Source organism: Bufo bufo, chromosome 5 (genome assembly GCF_905171765.1).
Source record: "Bufo bufo chromosome 5, aBufBuf1.1, whole genome shotgun sequence".
In the NCBI taxonomy this organism is placed as follows: domain Eukaryota; kingdom Metazoa; phylum Chordata; class Amphibia; order Anura; family Bufonidae; genus Bufo; species Bufo bufo.
In genome coordinates this window covers 270,151,331-270,175,157 of record NC_053393.1, presented here as the reverse complement: position 1 = coordinate 270,175,157, position 23,827 = coordinate 270,151,331, and the positions used below count along the sequence as shown (strand labels likewise).

At 46.3% G+C, this 23,827-nt stretch overlaps 1 protein-coding gene across 1 annotated transcript in view; it reads left to right on the top strand.

Annotated features, from left to right (window-relative positions):
- Window positions 1–23,827, top strand: part of CTNND2 (catenin delta 2) — a 1,763,242-nt gene that overhangs the window by 141,349 nt on the left and 1,598,066 nt on the right. Inside the window, 1 exon segment of the mRNA XM_040431740.1 lies at window positions 2,114–2,230. Coding sequence (XP_040287674.1) covers window positions 2,114–2,230 — 117 coding nt within the window.

The window sequence follows — 23,827 nt, the reverse complement described above, 5'->3', positions numbered from 1 at the left end:
GGGTGGTTTCTATTATGTAAGCCTCGCAAAGTGACTTCAGACCTGAACTGGTCCCTAAAAATTGGGTTTTTGAAAATTTCTGAAAAATTTCAAGATTTGCTTCTAAACTTCTAAGCCTTGTAACATCCACAAAAAATAAAATATCATTCCCAAAATGATCCAAACATGAAGTAGACATATGTGGAATGTAAAGTAATAACTATTTTTAAAGGTATTACTATGTATTATAGAAGTAGAGAAATTGAAACTTGGAAATTTGCAAATTTTTACCAATTTTTGGTAAATTTAGATATTTAAAAAAAAAAAAAAATGAATTTTTTTTACTTCATTTTTCCAGTGTCATGAAGTACAATATGTGCCGAATTTTTTTTTTTTTTTTAGAATGGCCTGGATAAGTCAAAGCGTTTTAAAGTTATCAGCACTTAAAGTGACACTGGTCAGATTTGCAAAAAATGGCCAAGTCCGTAAGGTGAAATAGGGCCGAGTCCTTAAGGGGTTAAAATATAAAAATATTTATCCCATATGGCAAACGAAATGGAAAGAAGTCAAAACGGCCAATTCACAGTTTTTTTTGCTCACTTCACCTCCCACAAAAACTGTCATAAAATTGATCAAAAAGTCATACGCACCCTAGGATGGCATCAATGAAAAGTACAGATCACCCTGCAAAAATTGTGCCCGGCTGCATTCTTATTGATGATAAATGCAGGTTTGGGAATAGCTCCTTTTATTAGGAATAACATCTTACCATCTTACAGTATATAATTGTTGGACATTACATTCCAAAATTGTGCAGCTATTACAGCCTCCAGGGTAGTATGTGTTATAAAACTCTAGGTGCCTGACCATGGAAACCCATATCCTGAACCTTGAAAGTTCTTGTAGTGATGTCACTTTCAGAGGCAGTTTGGACTACACAGTCTAATGCTTTGTGGCTGTGATGTTGTTATGGGTGTATTACACCTGCCAGCTGTTCAGCAGATGATCGCTAACGTTAGCAATCATCTGGCAGTCTAATGCTGCCGCCAATTTCCTGATAATTTATCGGGCAATCCAAATCTTTGACAGGTTAAAAAATCATTGTTTGCTGGCGTCATGCTGTGTAATCATGATCTGCTGCTGACAAACAATGATTCAGTATAGGGAAGAGCAATAACGATCGCTCCTCCCTATACCGAGGAGGAGATCGCTGCATGTAATTGCAGCAGTCTCCTTCGCCAGCAAGTAGATGATTGCGGGGAAGGAATGTTTCCTTCCCGACAATTGCCTGCTAAATCAGGCTGTCTAATACAAGCTTTACTCTCAGATGCTTTCAGTTAAAGGGGTCCACTTTCAGGCTACTCTTTATCAATGTGTTTGTGAGATGTTTATATAGCACTTACTAATATAGCCTTTGCTGAAATTCTGCACCATTTTCTATATTTATAAGTCTTTTGTGCTGTCCACGTAGAAGGCCTGTCCATAAGATGGCCACTGATTGAGGATCATGTGACCATGCGAATCACCTCCATGTGATGTCTGCTCCAAACACAGACGGCAGGTGCAATGTATTTGAATGGAGGAGTCATCACATGTAGGTGATTTGCCTGGTCACATGACCTTCCACCAGCGCCATTTTATGGACAGGACCTCTGTGTGGAAAGCACAAAAAGACTTTGTAAACAAGGGCTATATTAGTAAGTGCCATATAATCATCTCACAAACATGTTGGGCCACAGTAACCAGAAAATAGCCGACCCCTTTAACAATAACATCATTTAGGTCCCTTTAGTTCTTAGATTGATAACAAAAATGCTTATTCTCAATTCTTGCCCACTCACCACTCCCTGTTCTTCTTCCGGGCCCTGCACTACATTGTGACCTAAAGACGCACTACATCCTGATGCTGTATGTAGTTGGAACAGTGCAGTGCGTGGCCCAGAAGAACATCAGAGTGCGGTGAGTACAGCCAGTGCTAACCGTACTCCCTGTGCCCCCCTGCATACTTATGAGCGATTCCTTATAAATTATTATGTGAAAAATACGGTAAAAGTAAATGTGTACAATGACCACAATTTTGTAAATGTAACAGTGAAGGTAAATTGTTGGTCTCATCATAATTTCTGTTTTACAGAGGGTCAAAAAGATATAGAGGATGAATTAACAACTGGCCTTGAACTGGTTGATTCGTGCATTAGATCTTTGCAAGAGTCTGGCATTCTTGAATCACAAGATTTTACATCCAGTGAAAGTAAGTAGATGTTTAGTATATTGCTATTTCAAGGTTATTATATTATTTTGTATTAATACAATATCATAATTTTGACTTGTAGCTTACAGCCAATGGACATGCTGTACAGACCCATTCTCTCCCTGGCCATTCTCTGAGCTGATCACTGACTTTTGATTACAACCCAGCCAGCTTCTCTGACTCTTCCCTTCTCCTGTCAGCAACCTATAGCTGTTTGCTTTTCATCCAGTACAGTAACATAATCTGTTCTGTTACATAGTGCTCATTATGTGATCAAACATGTTTCACAGTTCCTTATTCTCTAATCTTTTAGCAATCAACTCTGTCAGCATTCTATTTGCTATTTTTTAATGGGCATTTGTGGTCGGGGCTATATGTGGAAAGAACCTATCCCTCTAAGGTACGTCCCAACAGAAACAGCGGCTTGAGTTGTGCCATAACCGCTTCCGTCGAGAGTACACCTGAAAGAGGGCATACCCTATGGGAGAGTAAAAGGAAAAGGGCGGGCTGGGAGGGGAACACTGCTGCCGTCCGTCCCCTGGAGAGAGGTGCGTGCAAGATATAGGGCAGGGCGCCCCTCCCACAAATGCAGGCCAATGAATCGGCCTTAATACTTGTGGTCGGGGCTATATGTGGAAAGAACCTATCCCTCTAAGGTACGTCCCAACAGAAACAGCGGCTTGAGTTGTGCCATAACCGCTTCCGTCGAGAGTACACCTGAAAGAGGCCAAAAACCCAGCATGAGAATACAAAGCGTGTTTATTGACAAATCACAACACCAAATTCTGAAAGGCACAATAAATCTCGCTAACCGGGTTTGGAACATATCGGCTGTAACAAGAGGAGCGCCACCGACCCAACTTACGTATGATGTGCGTAGGCACCTGATTCCTGGAGGCGGCCGAGGCTGCCCCTATCCAAAACGAATGTCCTGACACCGTGAGGGGGTCCAGCCCTAGGTTGGCCGCGAGTATACGCGTGTGCGCTATGAATTGGGAGGTGGACAAAGCTGCTGACCCGAAGGGTAACAAGGGGGTATCAGCGCCGCGATCGGCCAGTGCCCCTGATAATTTCTGCAGGACGTGGACCGGACACCATTTGTGAGAAGTGGGGAAGAATTTGATTTGGATGGGGGGACCTGACTGGGAGGTCTTGGTCACAGGCAGGGACAAGATGAAGCCCTCCGGGCTAGGGGCCAGCTGACGGCGGGCTAGGAAGGGGCCACTAAGTGACAGTGACGTGAATTCCCCCGGCCTCATGAATCCGTAAAAGGCAAGGTAGATGGCAGTTTTGAGCACTAGGCTTTGTAGAACTCCGAAGGGGCTTAGATCTAACAGATCGGACATGCCTCGGAACACTGGGCCGGAAATGGGCTGTCTACGGGGGCTGACCCCTGGGGTACATTTCTGTAGACCCTTCAGCGTGGCCTTGACCATGTGACTGGAAAACAACGATGTTCTTCCTGGATGGGAGAGGGACAAATGGTGTTGGACCCCCGACAGGTAGGTTTTGACGGTGCTGTGCGACAGGTGCATGTGCACATGACAGTACCCGATAAATGATAATATGAAATCAACATGGTCAAGGCCGCCTTGAGGGTGTTCCCGCTGGAATTTGCAGTACAACCGCCAGCCAGTGTTATACGCCCTGGCGGTATTAGCCGAGAGTGACCTGGCAAACAGCCCATGAGCCGCAGCCAAGAATTTGTTCAGCTGAGGATGAGCGCGGACGGATGAGGAGACGGGGTCCTCGATGTGTCGGCTTCGGGGCAAACCTGAGAAAACAAAGAGTAATTCTGCTTAGCAAGCGCGTCGACTGCTACTACCTGCGCATCATGTACGAGGGAGCCACAGAACAAGAAATTGTGTAGGAGTGACAACTGTACCAGACGTCTCATCAAGGACATGGTCAGTTGAGACCTGGATTTGCCACTGTCAAGGATAGCCACGGTGGAGGGGCTATCCGAGACAAAGACCACGGTACGGCCTGACCAAAGGTTACCCCAAACTTGCGCCGCTGCTACCACGGGATACAAGTCCCTAGCCTCCGTCGCCTGGGAAGCTCCAGCGGCCTCGCACAACTCCTCCGGCCACGCCCCATTCAGCCAATGAGAGACGAAAAAAGCAGCGAAACCAGCGCTGACCCCGCTGCTGGAGAATATGACAGGGGAGCTGTGCGAGACCGCCGGGACAAACATGGACACGCCGTTCCAATGGCTCAAGAAATGGTCCCACATGCTCAAATCTGCTTGCGCTTGACTGTCCAGGAATACTGGACTATCCTGACAGGGGGCTGCTGAGAGAAGTGGTAACAAATGGCTACAAAAGACCTACCCTGAGGGATGACGCGCATGGCAAAATTTAACATGCCTAACAAAGACTGCAGTTCTACCTTGGTGGTGACCCTACCAGTGACGAAACCGTGAATGACTGCCCGGACCCTAACCAACTTATCTTCCGGCAACCTAGCTGACATGCTCTCTGTGTCTAAAACGATGCCCAGGAAGGTGAGGGTGGTCGCAGGACCATCCACTTTTTTGGGGGAAACGAGGATCCCCAATTGAGCGAAGCATGCTAACAGGCTCTGGAGATCGCGCCGCGAGCCCTGTGGAGATTCGATCAGCAAAAAATCGTCCAAGTAATGTATGACATGTTCACAACCAAACCTGTTCTCAAGGATCCAATGCAAAGCTTTCGCCAGCTGATCGAAAATCCAAGGGCTGCTACGGGACCCGAAAGTCAACTTAGTTGCGAAATAATAAAGGGAATTCCACTTGATCCCGTGCCACCGCCATAACTCTGGCCTGATCGGCATCAACTTGAAAGCGTCGGAAATGTCCGCTTTAGACAGGATCGCCCCAGGGCCTGTGGCAAGGATGAGTGCAATAGCCTGATCGATGGAGGCTGACCTCCTCAGCTGGAATGAGCGAATTCAGACTGGGTGTAGTTAACCCATGGGGAGCTGACAGATCGAAAATCAACCTTTCTTTGTGGCTGAACTTTCCCGTGACTACCCCTATGGGGCTGACCCTCCAGCGTTCGAACGGGGAAGACGAAAAGGGGCCGATGATGTACCCTTTGTCTAACTCCAACTGGAGGAGCCTATCTATGGACCCTGGGTTGTGTGACGCAGATTGCAGGTTTCTACACTCATAGGTGTCGTCCGGTAACGCTACAAGACCTGTATGAAAACCATTACTGAAGCCTGACACAAGAAAGTCGCGAAAGGAAGCATCCTCATGCTCCTGCAAGTAAAGTTCAAGGAGGTCTACATTTACCACACTCATGTAATGTTTATCGGTTTTTAATGAGCACGCAACCTTCGGGTGGGCTCGGAAGCAGTTAACGCAAATGTGTAACAGACGGCACTGACTATAATTGCAAGTAGCGAAATTAAAGTTATTACAAATTTGTGACCTGCCTAGGTACTTGATTGGGCGGCCGAGTTTGTCTACCGTAGGATTCTGCTGGACGCCAGTCGACGGACCAGGGATAGGGGGAGAAGAATTGGACCTCGGGGCACTCGCGGCATTATGACACCATTCTCCTGTGTGATAGATAGATTGGCACGAAGAACACGCTGGGGCTTTAAGGCCAGCGAAGTGCCTGCAGAAAATTTCTGTGTCAATGTTAGCCCAGTTGGTGGTAAACTGGAACTGACAGAGCGCAGCTGCCGCCTTTGCAGAGAACGAGCAATGGTAGTCATAAAACCCGAAGCCTGCGTACTTATATCCCAATTCAGTGACCCTGAACAGATAGAGGTCCAATTCCTCTCTCCTGTCTGGCCGTACTGAACAGACGATATCTCGGTAGAGACTAAAGGCGAGTACAAACTCCGGAATTGTTAATTTCCTGCTAAGCCTGAGATCGCGCCCCTTCACGACAACAGAGACATCGCCGCATGCAATGACCCTGTTGTCTGATAGGTCACGAGTGGCAATTCGGAGGGAGGCTAGGTTCACGTCTCTGCCATCGAGGATGTCCTTCTTGATATTAGCAGGAATGAAATGGGCTGGAGTGACGTTGGGCACTGTAACAAAGTTACCTGAGGTACTGGCAACAGGTGCCGTTGCTACTGGCAACAGAGTGGCGGGTGCAGATAAGCCAGTGACCCTAGTCTCAACCGACTCCAACCTGGATTGCACCCCAGACATAGAGGAGGTGAGGCTGTTCAGCATGATATGGAGCTGCGTCAAGGAGGTCTGAACCGTGGCCATAGAGACCTCTCGATGACTAGGTCCTGCAGGGGTGGACCCCAGCAGCCTGTACAACTCCGCCTTCCGGGCAGTGGCCGGAAAAGGAATGCCTCTCTTGCTTAGTTCAGACATGAGTTTGGGCACAGTCCAATTACGCAGAGATGGAATACTGCCGGATTCCGATTCCCTGGAACCCAAGTCTTCACCCGAAGCATCCACGATATCTGACACGTGAGACATGAGCAGACTGAAAAGCAAGCAAAACGACGGACCGTCACTAACACCGTTTGGCACAAATTTGACTAACACCCGTGTTTAGACACCACCACCGGCACTGCAGAAACCGTCATGCAAAGGTAGCTAACCCTGGTGACCACCTGACAGCGGATGTACGGAGAAAAAGGAGACGTGTGACAGTGAAACAATTGGAGTCAAAGAAGGAGGACCTTACCGAACCGGACACGATGCTGATGTGAGAAGAACAGAAGGAATCAACCGTGGAAATAGACCTGTTCGCACGAATTAAGCAGAATAAGTATATATATCTAAATGTATTATCTATATTTTTTTTGTAAAGGTGCTTGCGCCTGCGTTTAGGCGGCCCGAAGCTGGGCGACGAGACACGAAAGTCGGATTGCCGCGGTGCCGTGTAGTTGGCTGAATGGCTGACGGGCCGACGCCCAAATAAAACACACAACTACCTATGCAGCAATCAAAACGGCAGGTGTATAGGCAAATGAGAAAATCTGCACACCATCAGACAGAGGCAATGGGAGAAGCATGCCATGCAATGTGAAGGGTCTGGTGCGCCCCTGCTAGCCAGGCCTAGGGGCGCCTGTTACTGTGGGGCTACCCCCACCAACTCCTCACCATCACATTCCACGGCATTACCCCCCTACCTAACTGATAGCACGGCGGCCCGTGCCAGACTTTGACCCCCAACAAGAAACTAACTGCGTGTAGCTCCTCAGTGCCAGTTTTCCAGCCACCATTAGCTCAAACGAAGTACAATTGAGGCTGAAAAAGTAACCACTGTGCACCCGTGGACATGCCTCCGGCAGCCACACGTGGCCTGCCGCCAAAGTACTATTAAGAGGCCCACTACTCAGCTGTATAAAACCGCCCCTCCCCCCCCTTTCCTTCCCTGCTCACAACCCCTTGTTTCTACTCCCTCCTTCCACCGAAACTCCCCAAGACTCCACTATGTAGCTAAACGCTGTAAATGCATGAACGAGGACGGAGCGCCGCTGTCTCCTGCTACCTACGAGCCAGTCACGTGGGAGCAGGGCGTGCTGCCAGACGGCCGTTCCGGTGTGGGGATGTCCCTCTCCTACCTTAGAGAGACCGACCCCACCGACCGGACTTAATCAAGGCGACGTACGATAAGGCAGCAGTTAACTTACCCGCCGCACGAGGAGGACCGGGACGCCGGAGTGCGGGAGGATGCGCTGGCCGGAAAGTGACGCGCTGGCCGGAAGTGACGTACTGTTGCCTGGGAAACGCTGACGCTGACGGCCGGAACAGGAACACTGCTGAACACTGCTGCCGTCCGTCCCCTGGAGAGAGGTGCGTGCAAGATATAGGGCAGGGCGCCCCTCCCACAAATGCAGGCCAATGAATCGGCCTTAATACTTGTCAGCAGATTTGTGCCTATGGAACTAGCTAACCTGTTGCATGTGCTCTTGGCAGATGAAGGCATCTGTTTTGGTCCCATGTTTACATGTGTCCCCATTACTGGGAAAAATATTTTAATATATGCAAATGGAACTCTAGCAGCAATAGGGGCGTTGTCATTACACCAAGAGACTCAGCTAATAACTGCTGAAAACATCATCACACCTGACCTGTTAATCAAAGTGCGGTGAGTGCAGAAGTTGCAGAGAAAGCAGAGACTGTAGGTATCAGGCTCTTTCACACGAGCGTGACGGATTAGGCCTCTTTCAGGAAAATGTGCGGGTGCGTTACGGGAACACACACGATTTTTCCGCGCGAGTGCAAAACATTGTAATGCGTTTTGCACTTGCGTGATAAAAATCACGCATGTTTGGTACCCAAATCCGAACTTCTTCACAGAAGTTCGGGCTTGGGATCGGTGTTCTGTAGATTGTATTATTTTCCCTTATAACATGGTTATAAGGGAAAATAATAGCATTCTGAATACAGAATGCATAGTACAATAGCGCTGGAGGGGTTAAAAAAAATGTAAAAAATTTTAACTCACCTTAAACCACTTGCTCGCGCAGCCCGGCATCTCCTTCTGTCTCCTTTGCTGAACAGGACCTGTGGTGACGTCACTCCGGTCATCACATGATCCATCACATGATCCATCACATGATCCATCACCATGGTAAAAGATCATGTGATGACCGGAGTGACGTCACCACAGGTCCTGTTCAGCAAAGGAGACAGAAGGAGATGCCGGGCTGCGCGAGCAAGTGGATTAAGGTGAGTTAAATTATTATTATTATTTTTTTTAACCCCTCCAGCGCTATTTTACTATGCATTCTGTATTCAGAATGCTATTATTTTCCCTTATAACCATGTTATAAGGGAAAATAATAATGATCGAGTCTCCATCCCGATGGTCTCCTAGCAACCGTGCGTGAAAATCGCACCGCATCCGCACTTGCGTTTCACGCAACGCACAAGTGATGCGTGAAAATCACCGCTCATGTGAACAGCCCCATAGAAATGAATGGGTCGGTATTCAGTGTGGGTGCAATGCGTTCACCTCACGCATCGCATCCGCGCGGAATACTCGCCCGTGTGAAAGGGGCCTTAGGTCAGGATGCGTTCAGTGAAACTCGCACCATTTTGAAAGCAAGTTCAGTCAGTTTTGTCTGTGATTGCGTTCAGTTTTTTCCGCGCGGGTGCAATGCGTTTTGATGTGTTTTTCACGCGCGTGATAAAAAATTTAAGGTTTACAGATAACATCTCTTAGCAACCATCAGTGAAAAACGTCCCGCACTTGCTTGCGGATGCAATGCGTTTTTCATGCAGCCCCATTCACTTCTATGGGGCCAGGGTTGCGTGAAAAATGCAGAATATAGAACATGCTGCGATTTTCACGCAACGCAGAAGTGATGCGTGAAAAACAACCCTTATGTATACAGACCCATTGAAATTAATGGATCAGGATTCAGTGCGGGTGCTATGTGTTCACTTCACGCATTGCACCCGTGCAGAAAACTCGCTCTTGTAAAAGGGGCCTAACGGCAACTCCCCTGTTGCTCCTAGGGTCTTATTTGCATATATTAAAACTATTTTTCTCAGCAAAGCACACATATGAACATGGGAACAACACAGATGCCTTCAGCTGCCAAGCGCACATGCAACAAATCAGGCAGTTTCCTAGGTACAAATCTGCTGACAGATGCAGTTTAAAAAGGGGTATAGCAATGAGCAACAAAAAGACGCTGTGCCAGGTCCTGCATATGCTGTAAAAAGATAACCTACGGGTACTTTCACATTTGGGCTAAGTTCACACGAACGTGTGTGATCCGTGGCCGTATTGCGGCCCGCAAATCGTGGGCCGCAATACACGGCCACAGTTCCGTGTGAATTCCACATCACGGATGCGGACCCATTCACTTCAATGGGTCTGCAAATCCGGAATCGCGGAACGGCCGCACGGGACGTGCCTCCGTAGGGTTACGTCCCGTACTTCCGTTCCGCAAAAAGATAGAACAAGTCCTATCTTTTAGCGGAACGGCCGGATCGCGGACCCATTAAAGTGAATGGGTCCGCTATCCGATGCGGCTGACCTACGGCCGGCGATCGTGCATTGCGGCCCGCTATTTGCGGGCCGCAGCACAGGCACGGGTCACACACGTTCGTGTGAACTCGGCCTAGCATTGTGAAGATCCGGCAGGCAGTTCTGTCGCCGGAATTGCCTGCCGGATCTGGAAATCTGTGTGCAAACGGATAGCATTTGTAGAATTAATGCATTAAAACACCGGATCTGTGTCATCCCGAAAAACTGATCCGGTATTTATTTATTTTTTGCATTTTTAAAGGTCTGCGCATGTGCAGACTGGAAAACCGGATCTGTTTTGCCGAAACACTTGGTGCCGGATCCGACATTAATGCATTTCAATGGAAAATGATGCCAGATCCGGCATTCCGGAAAGTGTTCCGGAATTTTGGAAAAAAATATGCATGCTGCAGGGACTGAACTGAAGACTTCCTGATGCATACTGAAAGGATTGCTCTCCATTCAGAATGCATTAGGATAAAACTGATCAGTTTTTTTCCGGTATTGAGCCCCTGTGATGGAACTCAATACCGGAAAACTTTAACGCTAGTGTGAAAGTACCCTAACTTATGTTCACCTTAATGATCCCCTGCACTTCTGTTCTGACTCTGTCGGGGTCCCTGCTGCTTCCTATTTCTGTTAGGCCTAGTTCACACAAATGTTTTTTTTGCGAGTGTACGGGCCGTTTTTTTGTGTTCTGTATACGGAACCATTCATTTCAATGGTTCCGCAAAAAAAACGGAATGTGTTCCGTATGCATTCCGTTTCCGTATTTCCGTTTTTCCGTTCCTTTGAAAGATAGAACATGTCCAATATTTGGCCGCAAATCACGTTCCGTGGCTCCATTAAAGTCAATGGGTCCGCAAAAAAAAACGGAACACATACGGAAATGCATCCGTATGTCTTCTGTATCTGTTCCGTTTTTGCTGAACCATCTATTGAAAATGTTATGCCCAGCCCAATTTTTTCTATGTAATTACTGTATACTGTATATGCCATACGGAAAAACAGAACGGAAAAACGGAAAGGAAACGGAAACACAACAGAAAAAAAAAAACGGAACAACGGATCCGTGAAAAACATACCGCAAAAAACTATAAAAGCCATACGTTCGTGTGAACTAGGCCTTACTGTGGGCTAGGAAATGGCTGTGAATGCTGATCTGACATTCACAGGCTGAGATGGTCTTCACTGCAGTCAGTGATTGACTTATGCCAGCAGAAAAAGACCACATGGTTCATCTAGTCTGCCCTTATTTATTTTTTATTGTTATCCTTTGATAGATACAGTCTTGTGAAAAAATTAGGACACCCTTTGAAAGCATGTGGTTTTTTGTAACATTTTTAATAAATGGTTATTTCATCTCCGTTTCAACAATACAGAGAGATTAAAGTAATCCGACTAAACAAAGAAAACTGAAAAAAGTCTTTTCAAGATCTTCTGTAAATGTCATTCTACAAAAATGCCTATTCTAACTGAGGAAAAAGATAGGACACCCTTGCCCCTAATAGCGAGTGTTACCTCCTTTGGCTAAAATAACTGCAGTGAGACGGTTCTTGTAGCCATCTACCAGTCTTCGACATCGGTCTGAGGAAATTTTACCCCACTCCTCAATGCAGAACTTTTTCAGCTGTGAGATGTTTGAGGGGTTTCTTGCACGTACAGCCCTTTTCAAGTCACCCCACAGCATCTCAATGGGATTCAAATCTGGACTTTGACTTGGCCATTCCAGGACTCTCCATTTCTTCTTTTTCAGCCAATCTTTGGTTGATTTACTATTATGTTTTGGGTCATTGTCATGTTGCATGGTCCAGTTCCGCTTCAGCTTTAATTTTCTAACTGATGGTCTCACATGTTCTTCAAGCACCTTCTGATACACAGTAGAATTCATCGTGGATTCTATGATGGTGAGCTGACCAGGTCCTGCTGCAGCAAAGCAGCCCCAAACCATGACACTTCCACCTCCATGCTTCACAGTTGGTATGAGGTTCTTTTCTTGGAATGCTGTGTTTGGTTTACGCCAAACATGTCCTCTGCTGTTGTGTCCAAATAATTCAATTTTGGACTCATCTGTCCAAAGAACATTATTCCAGAAGTCCTGGTCTTTGTCAACTTTATCGCTGGCAAATGTCAGTCTGGCCTCGATGTTTCTCTTGGAAAGCAAAGGTTTCCTCCTTGCACACCTCCCATGCAAGTTAAACTTGTACAGTCTCTTTCTGATTGTAGAGGCATGTACTTCTACATCAACAGTAGCCAGAGCCTGCTGTAGTTCTCGAGATGACACTTTAGGGTTTTTGGATACCTCTTTTAGCATCTTGCGGTCTGCTCTTGGGGTGAACTTGCTGGGGCGACCAGTCCTGGGCATGTTGGCAGTTGTTTTGAAAGCCCTCCACTTGTAGACTATCTTCCGGACAGTGGAATGGCTGATTTCAAAATCTTTTGAGATCTTTTTAAATCCCTTCCCAGACTCATAGGCTGCTACAATCTTTTTTCTGAAGTCCTCTGACAGCTCTTTTGCTCTCACCATGGTGCTCACTCTCACTTCAACAGTCAGGAGCACACCAAACTAAATGTCTGAGGTTTAAATAGGGCAAGCCTCATTCAACATGCAGAGTAACGATCTACTAATTATGTGCACCTGGTGTGATATACCTGTGTGAGATCTGAGCCAATTTAAGAGGGAATACATGTGAGGGTGTCCTATCTTTTTCCTCAGTTAGAATAGGCATTTTTGTAGAATGACATTTACAGAAGATCTTGAAAAGACTTTTCTTCAGTTTTCTTTGTTTAGTTGGATTACTTTAATCTCTCTGTATTGTTGAAACGGAGATGAAATAACCATTTATTAAAAATGTTACAAAAAACCACATGCTTTCAAAGGGTGTCCTAATTTTTTCACATGACTGCATATATTTATCCTAGCCATGTTTACTTTCACTTACTATTGATTTTCCAACTACAGGAAAATCTGCAAGAAGAATTTCTTGTTATAAACTTACCTGCCAGGGCTCCAACGGCACTATCCTCAGCCTCGACGCGGGCGCGCCAAATCCTTAGGACTAATTTAAACGACTGTATCCATTTAGCAGTCCGCAAATTTTGGATCTGCAAAACACTGATACCGTCCGTGTGCGTTCCACATTTTTCGAAATGGGACAGCCAGCCCTATGATAGAAATGCCTATTCTTGTCCACAAAAATGGGCAAGAATAGGACATGTTCAATCTTTATTGTGGAACTGAAGTACGGATGCATGAATTGCAGAATAGATGCAGACACAAATATACAGTCGTATGAATAAGTAACAAAATGCAATGCTGTGTTTCATCCCACAGCAGGCGTGTGCTGCGGGCGTTTAGCAATGGGATGATTGATCAGCTGCTCTATTACTGTGTACTAGTCTGTCTGACTAATGTAGCGCCAAGTCAATGGATTTATCAGGTTCTGATCCAGGGACTTGGCGGCCTATTTAAATTGCTTCCTAGCCATAGACCATTGCCAGTGATAGTCTTGTTTGGCTCACTAGCTAGGTTCCTTCATTTGGTACTGATTCCTCTGTGCTTCTGACCTTGGCTTTGCACCACCCTCTGTCTCTCGTTTGGTACTGTGTAGCCCGTCTGGTTCTGACCCATTTCCGTATGACTCTGCTTTGGTGTTTGTTTGTCTGTTGGTGTTTTTAGAGTAGGGACCGTCGTCCAGGGGCGTTTCTGCCAAGTAGGGCTTATACTGAAAGTAGGTAGGGAAAGCGGTTGAGTTTCTAGGTTAGGGCTGTCGCCGTTCACTGTCATTGAGGCCGCGTTCATTTGTTCACACCCACTTGGTGATCAGGAGCCTTAATTAAACCGGAAACATATGTAAACAATTTCCTTTCTTTCCTCGAGGCTGTACAAATTAAAGAGAATGTGGGAGATATATCAAGACTGGCGGATCCATCCTTGATCTCCCTGTGCTGGCAGAAGCCTTTTAACAATTCAGTCGCATCTCTGCCCTGCCGTGTGTCAGAAAGTAAAGTCTACACCAGCTACAGGCCAACGTAGACTTCAGCTATAACCTCCGCCACTTTCTGGCAAAAGTTATAGTAAATGTGGCAGCTGCACTAAGCCATGTTCCCTGCCACTAAGCTACACTCCTTTTTTCAGCACTTCTGAAAAGTGAAGAGAAGCTCAAAAAGTGCAGTATTAGAAGATCATGTGAACGTGACATTCAGATGTGGGAGGGAAACACCACACTGAACATAGGAGGGAAAGGGGTGAAGGAATATGGTCTGGAAACTAGGGAAAGGAGACAGACACCTCCTAGTGAAACCCTAATCAATGTCCTGACTAACTACCAGTATGAACAGACCCCAGAGGTAGATGAGTTCATACACCGGAAAACCTAGAGTTCTAACTCACCCTATAGGACCCTGGCACTAATGTCAGTACTGAGAAAACCTGTTCCTCCAAAAGGAAGGACGAACAGGAGTCTCCCTCAGGCCTTAATGCAAATGACAGGGAAATGTAACACACAAAATAACCCAAACAAAATACAAAAGCGAAATAAAACACTTTAACTTCAAGTGACTATGGCAGCACCAGGAACTCAGCTGAGATCCACAACTCCAATAGAAGCTATAAACCGCATAGTATAGCGGGAGAAACAACAATAAATAGAGAAGGTTAAATGACCATAATAGCCACACCTGGGGAAAGAAGGTGTGGCAAGCACCAGAAACAACACAGATGTCATTTGATCCAAACGGAAAACATGTCAGATCAAACCACGTGCTGCCAGTCTCACCGATCTCCTGCCAGCTGACCTGTCTCCTGCCAACTTCCGTGAAAGTACCCCTCCCTTCTACAGGTGATTTCCGGGCACCCAGGACCAACCTTATCCGGATGAGACCTGTGAAAGGCTTTCACCAAACGACTGGCATTCACATCAGATACCGGTACCCACATCCTCTCCTCTGGTCCATATCCCTTCCAGTGAACAAGATACTGAAGAGATCTATGGAGAACTCCAGAGTCAATAATCTTGGCGATCTGGAATTCCAAACTGCTGTCCACCATGACAGGAGCTGGTGGCAAGGGGGACAACTCTAAAGGTTCAAAATATTAGTTCAACAAAGATTTGTGAATCACATTATGAATTTTCAGAGCCTGAGGAAGTTCAAGAAGAAAAGCTACAGGATTATTAATGGCAGTGATCTTATATGGACCAATAAACCTTGGACCCAACTTCCAAGAAGTAACATTCCACTTAATATTTCTTGTGGACAGCCACACAAAATCACCCACACTTAGGTCCGGACCATTCATACGTTTCCTGTCAGCCACATGTTGCCCTATTCATCAAGTTATTTAGAATTTTCCACCATATAGAAGACAATGATGACGAAAAACTTTCCTCCTGAGGGATACCGGAAGTTTCCGAACCAGAGAATGTGCCAAATTGCGGGTGAAACCCATATGCCCCAAAAAATGCCGACTTACCAGTGGACTCCTGTCTACGATTGTTTATGGCAAACTCTGCCAAAGACAAAAACAAAGACCATTCCTCCTGGTTCTCATCTCAAGTAAGTCTCCAGACTCTGATTAGTTCGCTCCGTCTGTCCATTCATCTGAGGATGAAAAGCAGAAGAAAAAGACAGTTGTACCCCCAGCCAAGTACAGAACGCCTTCCAGAATCTGGACACACACTGAGTCCCACAATCAGAGACCACATCAGAGGGAATGCCATGAAGTTTCACAATGTTGTCAACAAACACTTGCGCAAATGTTTTTGCATTAGGTAGGTCAGGCAGTGATATAAAGTCCACCATTTTACTAAAACTATCAACTACCACCAGAATAACAGTTTTTACAGACAAATTAGGCAGATCAGTAATAAAATCCATAGACAAGTGAGTCCATGGTCTAGACGGTATGGGCAACGGAAGTAGAGATCTAGAAGGTCGAGTATGTGTCACCTGAGCACGTGCATAGATACTACAGGTCGACAGATTGTCCTCAGCACACTTACGCAACCACACCAGAATCTACGACAGATGAGGTCGGCAGTGGACCTGCTCCCAGGGTGTCCCGTAAGAACCATACAGTCATGTTCCTCAAACACCTTATGACGCAATTGTGATGGAACAAACAATTTTCCAGAGGGTCAAGACTAAGGTGCATCTCCCTAAGCCTCTAACACCTTCACCTCCAGGTCAGGGTATAAAACGGATATCACCACCCCCTCGGACTCGGATTTTCAAAATCACCTCCAGGAAAACTATGTGACAATGCATCTGCCTTGACGTTCTCCACCCCAGGACAATAAGTGACAATGGAATTGAATCTGGTGAAAAACAAAGACCATCTGGCCTGCTTTGGGTTCAGTCTTTTAGCCGACTCCAGGTAAGCCAGATTTTTGTGATCTGTGAACACCGTGATCTAATGAATCGCCCCTTTCAACCAATAATGCCACTCCTCAAAAGCCAACTTAATTGCCAGCAACTCTCTGTTACCCACATCGTAATTTCTGTCTGCGGCAGAGAGTTGTTTAGAGAAAAATGCACATGGGCACCATTTACCAGGTGCCCTGCGATAAAAATGCTCCTACCCCCACCTCGGACGCGTCAACTTCTACAATGAAAGGCTGTGATACATCCGGCTGCACCAATATAGGGGCAGAAGCGAAGCACTCCTTAACTGCAGAAAAAGGCTTGCAACGCCGAATCAGACCACACTTAAACAACATCCCTTTCTTAGTCATGTCCGTTAAGGGTTTCACCACTGTCGAATAGTTCTGAATAAATTTTTGGTAATAGTTGGTGAACACCAAAAACCGCATAAGAGCCTTCAGACTTTTAGATCAATCCCAGATCCAGCACAGACTTCATCTGGATCCATTTGAAAACCTGTAGATGACAGTAGGTAGCGCAAGAATTGCACCTCACGTACAGCAAAAACACACTTCTCTAATTTTGCGTACAATTTATTATCTCTTAGGATCCTGAGTCTCTGGATGCCGCTATGTCTCTTGCAGAACGCATTGGTAGACGCCTGAGAGAGAGATCTAGGGGCCCCACTCTCAGGACATACTATCACATAACGTATCGTCAAGTGCTGGTAAGGCTGTATTTAGAGATGAGCAAATTTCCGCTTATGAAATTGGTTCACAGTTCATTTAGTGGTAAAAGGTGAATTGCTTATGGATTCTGTTACCATGGACCATAACGCAATTCTATGACGGAATGCATAACTGAATGCCTTTAGAGGCATTCCGTTATTCATTCCGTCATAATAGAAGTCTATGTGCTGCAAAACGGATCCATCCCATTTCCGTTATGCAGGGGAGTCATCTCCTGCATAACGGAAAAGGGATGGATCCATTATGCAGGCCATAGACTTCTATTATGACGGAATGAATAACGGAATGCCTCTAAAGGAATTCCGTTAAGCATTCCGTCATAGAATTGAGTTATAGTCTGTGGTAATGGAATCCATAACGCAATTCACCTTTTACCACTAAATGAACTGTGAACGAATTTCTTAAGCGGAAATTTGCTCATCTCTAAATACAACCTTACCAGCATTTGTGTCCGATTTTGAAGATGTTTTTTCTGAGAAGGGATTTCAGGATTTACCACCCCATCTTCTGTATGATTGCCCAGTTAACCTGCTCCCTGGAGCAGAGTTACCTAAAACCAGGTTATATAATCTTTCTGGCCCCGAAAGACAAGCCATGAATGACTGTATTTCCGAGAGTCTGGCTAAAGTACATATCAGACCCTCTTCTTCACCCGTGGCTGCAGGATTATTTTTCGTGAAGAAGAAAGATAGGGGCTTGCGTCCTTGCCTAGATTTTCGTGAACTAAATCGGATAAGGCTACTTTCACATTAGCGTTTTTCTTTTCCGGCATAGAGATCCGTCACAGGGGCTCTATACCGGAAAAGAACTGATCAGGCATATTCCCATGCATTCTGAATGGAGAGTAATCCGTTCAGGATGCATCAGGATGTCTTCAGTTCAGTCATCTTGACTAATCAGGCAAAAGAGAAAACCGTAGCATGCTACGGTTTTATCTCCGGTGAAAAGAACTGAAGACTTGCCTGAATGCCGGATCCGCCCTTCCGGTCTGCACATGCGCAGACCTCTAAAAATGAGGAAAAAAAAAATACCTGATCCGTTTTGCCTGATGACACCGGAAAAATGGATCCGGTATTGCAATGCATTTTTCTGCCTGATCAGGCATTTTTCAGACTGATCAGGATCAAAAATGACATACGTTTGCATACAGTTTGCCTGATCAGACAGGCAGTTCAGGCAACGGAACTGTCTGCCGGAATTAAACAACGCAAGTGTGAAAGTAACTATCCGAGACGACTATCCTCTTCCTCTCATTCCCGACCTCTTTAATCAGTTTGCGGGTGCGAAATGGTTTTCCAAAATGGATTTAAGAGGAGCCTACAATCTGATTTGCATCAAAAAGGTGGATGAGTGGAAGACAGCGTTTAACACTCCTGAGGGGCCTTATGAAAACCTGGTTATGCCATTTGGCCTGACTAATGCTCCTGCTGTCTTTCAACACTTTGTCAACGATATCTTTTGACATCTTGTCTGCAGATTTGTGGTGATATATCTTGACGATATTTTGATCTGTTCACCCGATCTGGAGACACACAAGGTACATGTCAGGCAGGTGTTGCAGATTTTGGGGACGAATAAAGTTATATGCTAAATTGGAGAAATGTGTATTCGCCGTATAGGAGGTACAATTCCTGGGGTATCTATCAGCTTCGGGGTTCCGTACGGATCCACAGAAGGTCCGTGCGATCCTAGAATGGGATCTTCCTGAGAACCTACAGCGTTTTTTGGGTTCTGCGATTGTCAAACCCCTTACAGACATGACAAAGAAGGGGACTGATTTTTCTAAATGGTCTAACGCTGCTAAACTGTCTTTTTCCTCTCTGAAGAAGATTTTCACCTCGGCACCCATAGTGGTCCAGAATGATATTTCTCAAGCTTTTATTGTGGAGGTTGATGCATCAGAGATGGGGAAGGCTGTACTGTTGCAGGTTCTGTCTCCAAGTAAATGGTATCCTTGTGCTTTCTTTTCTAAGAAATTGTCGGCAGCTGAGAAGAATTATCATATAGGCAACAGGGAACTTTTAGCTATTAAATTAGCATTTGAGGAATGGCGTCACTTTTTGGAGGGGGCAGCTCATCCTGTCACGATGATTATGGATCATAATAACCTGTTATACCTTGAATCTGCTAAACGTCTTACCCCTAGACAAGCTAGGTGGTCTTCGTATTTAACCAGGTTTAATTTTGTTATCACCTATCATCCGGGGGCAAAAGATACCAAAGTTGATGCGTTATCCCGAAGTTTTTCTGGAGGGGGTGATGTTGACGATCCGGTGCCGATTTTACACGAGGGGATGGTGTTGGAGGCTCGGGGGGACGCCCCGGTCTCCTGTCCCCCAGGAAAGTTGTTTGTGCCCTTGAATTTGCGCCTTGAAATATTAAAAGAACATAATAAGTCTGCACTCGCTGGGCACCCATGTAGCAGGGCAACCTTGGAGCTTTTGTCTCGTTGTTTTTGGTGGCCCAGGTTGCACCAGGATGTAGTTGATTTTGTGTCTACCTGTACAACCTGTGCACGCGCTAAAGTCACTCATACTCGTCCAGCAGGGTTTCTGTTGCCACTGGTCATTCCCAACCGACCGTGGACACACTTGTCGATGGATTTTTTTTTTACTGACCTACCTGCATCTGCAGTAAAACTTATCCTGGTATCATGCTTCCCCTGTAACTTACATTACAATCTCAATGTCTGCTATATCTACTTTACTTGTTCAATAAAACGAGTTAAAAAACTAAATTAAAAAAATTATCCTGGTAGTAGTAGACAGGTTCAGTAAAATTGTGAATTTCATTGCATTACCCGCGTTGCCAAATGCTAGAACCCTGGCTCAGGTTTTTATCAGTGAAATAATAAAGCTTCACGGGGTCCCTTCTGATATTGTTTCGGATTGTTGTTGAACCCAGTTCATTTCTAAATTCTGGAGAGCTTTTTGTTCTCTTCTTGGGGTACATTTGTCCTTTTGCTCAGCCTTCCATCTGCAGTCGAATGGCCAGACCGAATGCACCAACCAAAACCTAGAGACTGACCTTAGGTGTTTTGTGTCTGAAAATCAGGAGGAATGTTATCTTGCTTACCTTTAGCAGAGTTTGCTATAAACAATTGCCCTCAAGAATCAACTGGTAAGTCACCATTTTTTTGGTGCATATGGTTTTCATCCTCAATTTTGCACTTTCTGTGAGGGGGAACCTTCTGGGATCCTTGAGGAACAACGGTTACTCTCTTCTTTATGGCGAAAGGTTCAAAGCAATTTGAAAAATGTGGGAGACAGATATAAACGTATGGTTGATAAAAACGTTCGCCAGGTCCGGACCTAGGTGTGATGTGTGGTTGTCGACTAGAAATATTAAGTTAAAGGTTCCATCTTGGAAATTGGGTCCTAGGTTTATCGGTCCTTATAAAATAGTTGCCATCATTAACCCAGTGGCATTTCACCTGGAGCTACCTCAAACATTGAAAATTCATAATTTATCTTTCATAAATTGTTGCACCTCTGGAACCATCACTGTTACCGCCCTCTACAATCATTGTCGATGGCAATTTGAGTTTGAGGTGGCAAGAATTGTTGATTCTCATTTTGTCCGTATATCTGGTGCATTGGAGGGGTTACTGTCACGGCAGTGTCACGGTCTCAGTGTTACCAGGGGCAACGTTTGGGGATTGGCATGTGTGATCTGCTCCTGTTACCCCTATTCCTTCCCTAACTGGTGCGTTAGGGGTTAACCACCTTTCTGGGTGTGGTCACTAGGTGCTTCTTTTACCGGCCTTGGTGTGTGCTGGAGTTATGCTGCTGGTCTGGATTTGCCATCTTCCAGTGTCAGGGCCACCTAGTGGGACATCAATTTCATCCCAATGTTTCTCTGTGTCAACTTCCCTTCTTATTATTTCTCTATGTGTAGTGTTGTTTGTATGGGTTGGTTTTTGATGTCTAGTTGTTACATGTCTGGTGGTGTTTGTTGTCCAGCATGTTTGCTAGACACCCCCCTGTCTATCTGTTCTCGCATCCGGAAGGGGGTGTCAGGTTTCCCCGGAGGGGGAACCATTAGTCAGTGTGCAGCTCTGCTGGGGGCCGCCATGCATCCTGTCCGCATGGGGCTCCGGTTGTCGCTGTTGCCGCGGCAGGTAAGTGCGTGTTGTTTCTGGGCTCTTACCTGCCGTTTCTGTAGCTGTGCACTGCCTGTCCCTTTCTTTGCAGCTTGGCCTTGGAGACTCCTGTTCATCCATGTCTGGGATGAACAGGTCGTCTCAGCCATTTCTCTGTTTGAGGGATTATGAGGGCGACTCAGGGTCTGCGGTTCCTGGGTATGAGCCGTCCTACCATCCAGGTCTGCTCATACTGTTAGGAGCCAGGGCAAGGATTAAGGCAGCATAGGAGGTGACCTGCTCCTCTTATCCCGATCCCTGGCCTAGTTGCTACCCTGCCTGCTCCACATTGTACGGTGGGGGTTTCCCCCACTCCCCACCGTGACCGTTACAGTCCGGAAGAAAGAATGTGGGTGCCAGCGTTGGAAGTAAACACTAGCAGATTAATTAGTTCTTTTTACATGTCTCATCCGGAAAGACCTGGTCCTGAGTGTCCGATGGCCCCTCGCAGAAAGGGGGATACTGTCAAGAGGGTGTCCCGATCTATCGCTGACCCTGTTGTGCCTGGGGTCAGGAGGTCGCAGCAGGTGGCTACTCACTCGGTTTCAAGAGATCACTCCATGACCTAGTGGTGGGAATGGATTCCGGTCTAGGTTTTCCTGCTTAGGTTTGTGATCCTTTTTGTCCCATTTAGGAATCTGTAGCTTTTCCTTTCAGATGTTCTCTGTCAGCCACTCCCAGCTACTATATATTCTCCCTTTCTGCTTCCCTTGTTGCCAGATATAGACCACCCTTCCAGATATTCTATTCTGACCTCTGGTGGAATTGGAGTTGCAGTGGAGGGATTTGGAACTGGAGCTGTTGGATCTCCGGTTCACTCCTGTTGTTTCTATTGTTTGTTGTCTCATTTTGGGGATTGTTTGTGGTGTTTGTCCTTTCCCTGTTGTTACCCTAGGTGTCAGTGGTGAGGACTAGTGCTCCCACCGCCATATTCACTACCTAGGGCTTATTTCAGGGTAAGCCAGGGACGAGGCACGTGACCGGCGAACGGGTTATCAGCCCGTCTAGTGATGTCAGGGCAACCAAGTGCCAGTGCTAAGTGTCACGACCGCTATCCCAGCAGCAGTCGTGTCACACCAGACGAGTGGGGAAGGGGGACCCTTATCTACGGATGGGAATAGTATGGCCACCCCTGACTAACCCTAAGCTGGCACCTGTCTGCCCTGATACCCTAGACGGGGTGTGAACCCGTGCGGCGAGCAGGATGCCTAAACCCTCAGTCACCCTAACAAGCCTAGAGTGGGGAAAGGCCGATGGGAGCACTAGTCACCATCACTCATGTCTAGGAGAACAGCAGGGGAAGACAGCAACAAACAAACTATAGCAAAGATAGACTTATCCAGTCACGAGCAGAGAAGGCGATCCCAATCACGACAGTCCACGCCGGACAAGAGCTCCACAGCATCACCATCAAACGATCTCCTTCAAAGGTCAGAATAGAACTGGAAGTAAGGACTATATCTGGCAATGACTGCAAGTGAAAGTGAAACTAAAATAGTAGCTGGGAGTGGCAGACAGCACTCACCTGAGAAGGATGCCTACAAACTCCCAGTCAGGACAAAAAGGTTCACAAGGCAAAACCCAGATGACATACCCTGAACCACGGAGCAAACTCACAAGCTATCGCGAGTAGCAAGTCGCTGCGACCTTCTCCTCCCAGACCTGTCTGGATCAGTCACAGTCGTGACAGTACCCCCCTTTCTACGAGGGGCCCCTGGACCCTCAAGACCAGGCCTCTCCGGATGGGAGCTATGAAAAGCCAGAATGAGTCTGTCCGCTTTTATCTCTGATGCTAGAACCCACATTCTCTCTTCGGAACCATAACCTTTCCAGTGCACCAGGTACTGAAGAGAGCGGCGAACATATCGTGAATCAACAATCTTTTCTACCTGAAACTCAAGACTGCCATCAACAACCACCGGTGGAGGCGGTAGTGGCAATGTTTCAGGAGGTTCTACATATCTCTTAAGCAGAGATCTGTGGAAGACATTATGGATCCTTAGAGTCTGAGGTAGCTCCAGACGAAAAGCCACCGGGTTAATGATCTTAATTACCCTATAAGGACCAATAAATCTCAGACCTAATTTCCACGAGGGAACCTTCAACTTGATATTTCTGGTAGACAACCACACCAAGTCATTCACCCCAAGGTCCGGACCTTTAGAGCGCTTCCTATCAGCCGTACGTTTGGATCTACCACCAATTCTCTTCAAACTTTCTTGCACACTCTGCCACACTGAAGAAAGTGAAGAGGCAAATCGTTCCTCCTCGGGAATCCCAGACGGCCCCCCCTCACTAAACGTACAAAACTGAGGATGGAAACCATACGCACCAAAAAATGGTGACTTATCGGTGGATTCTTGACGACGATTATTAATGGCAAACTCGGCTAACG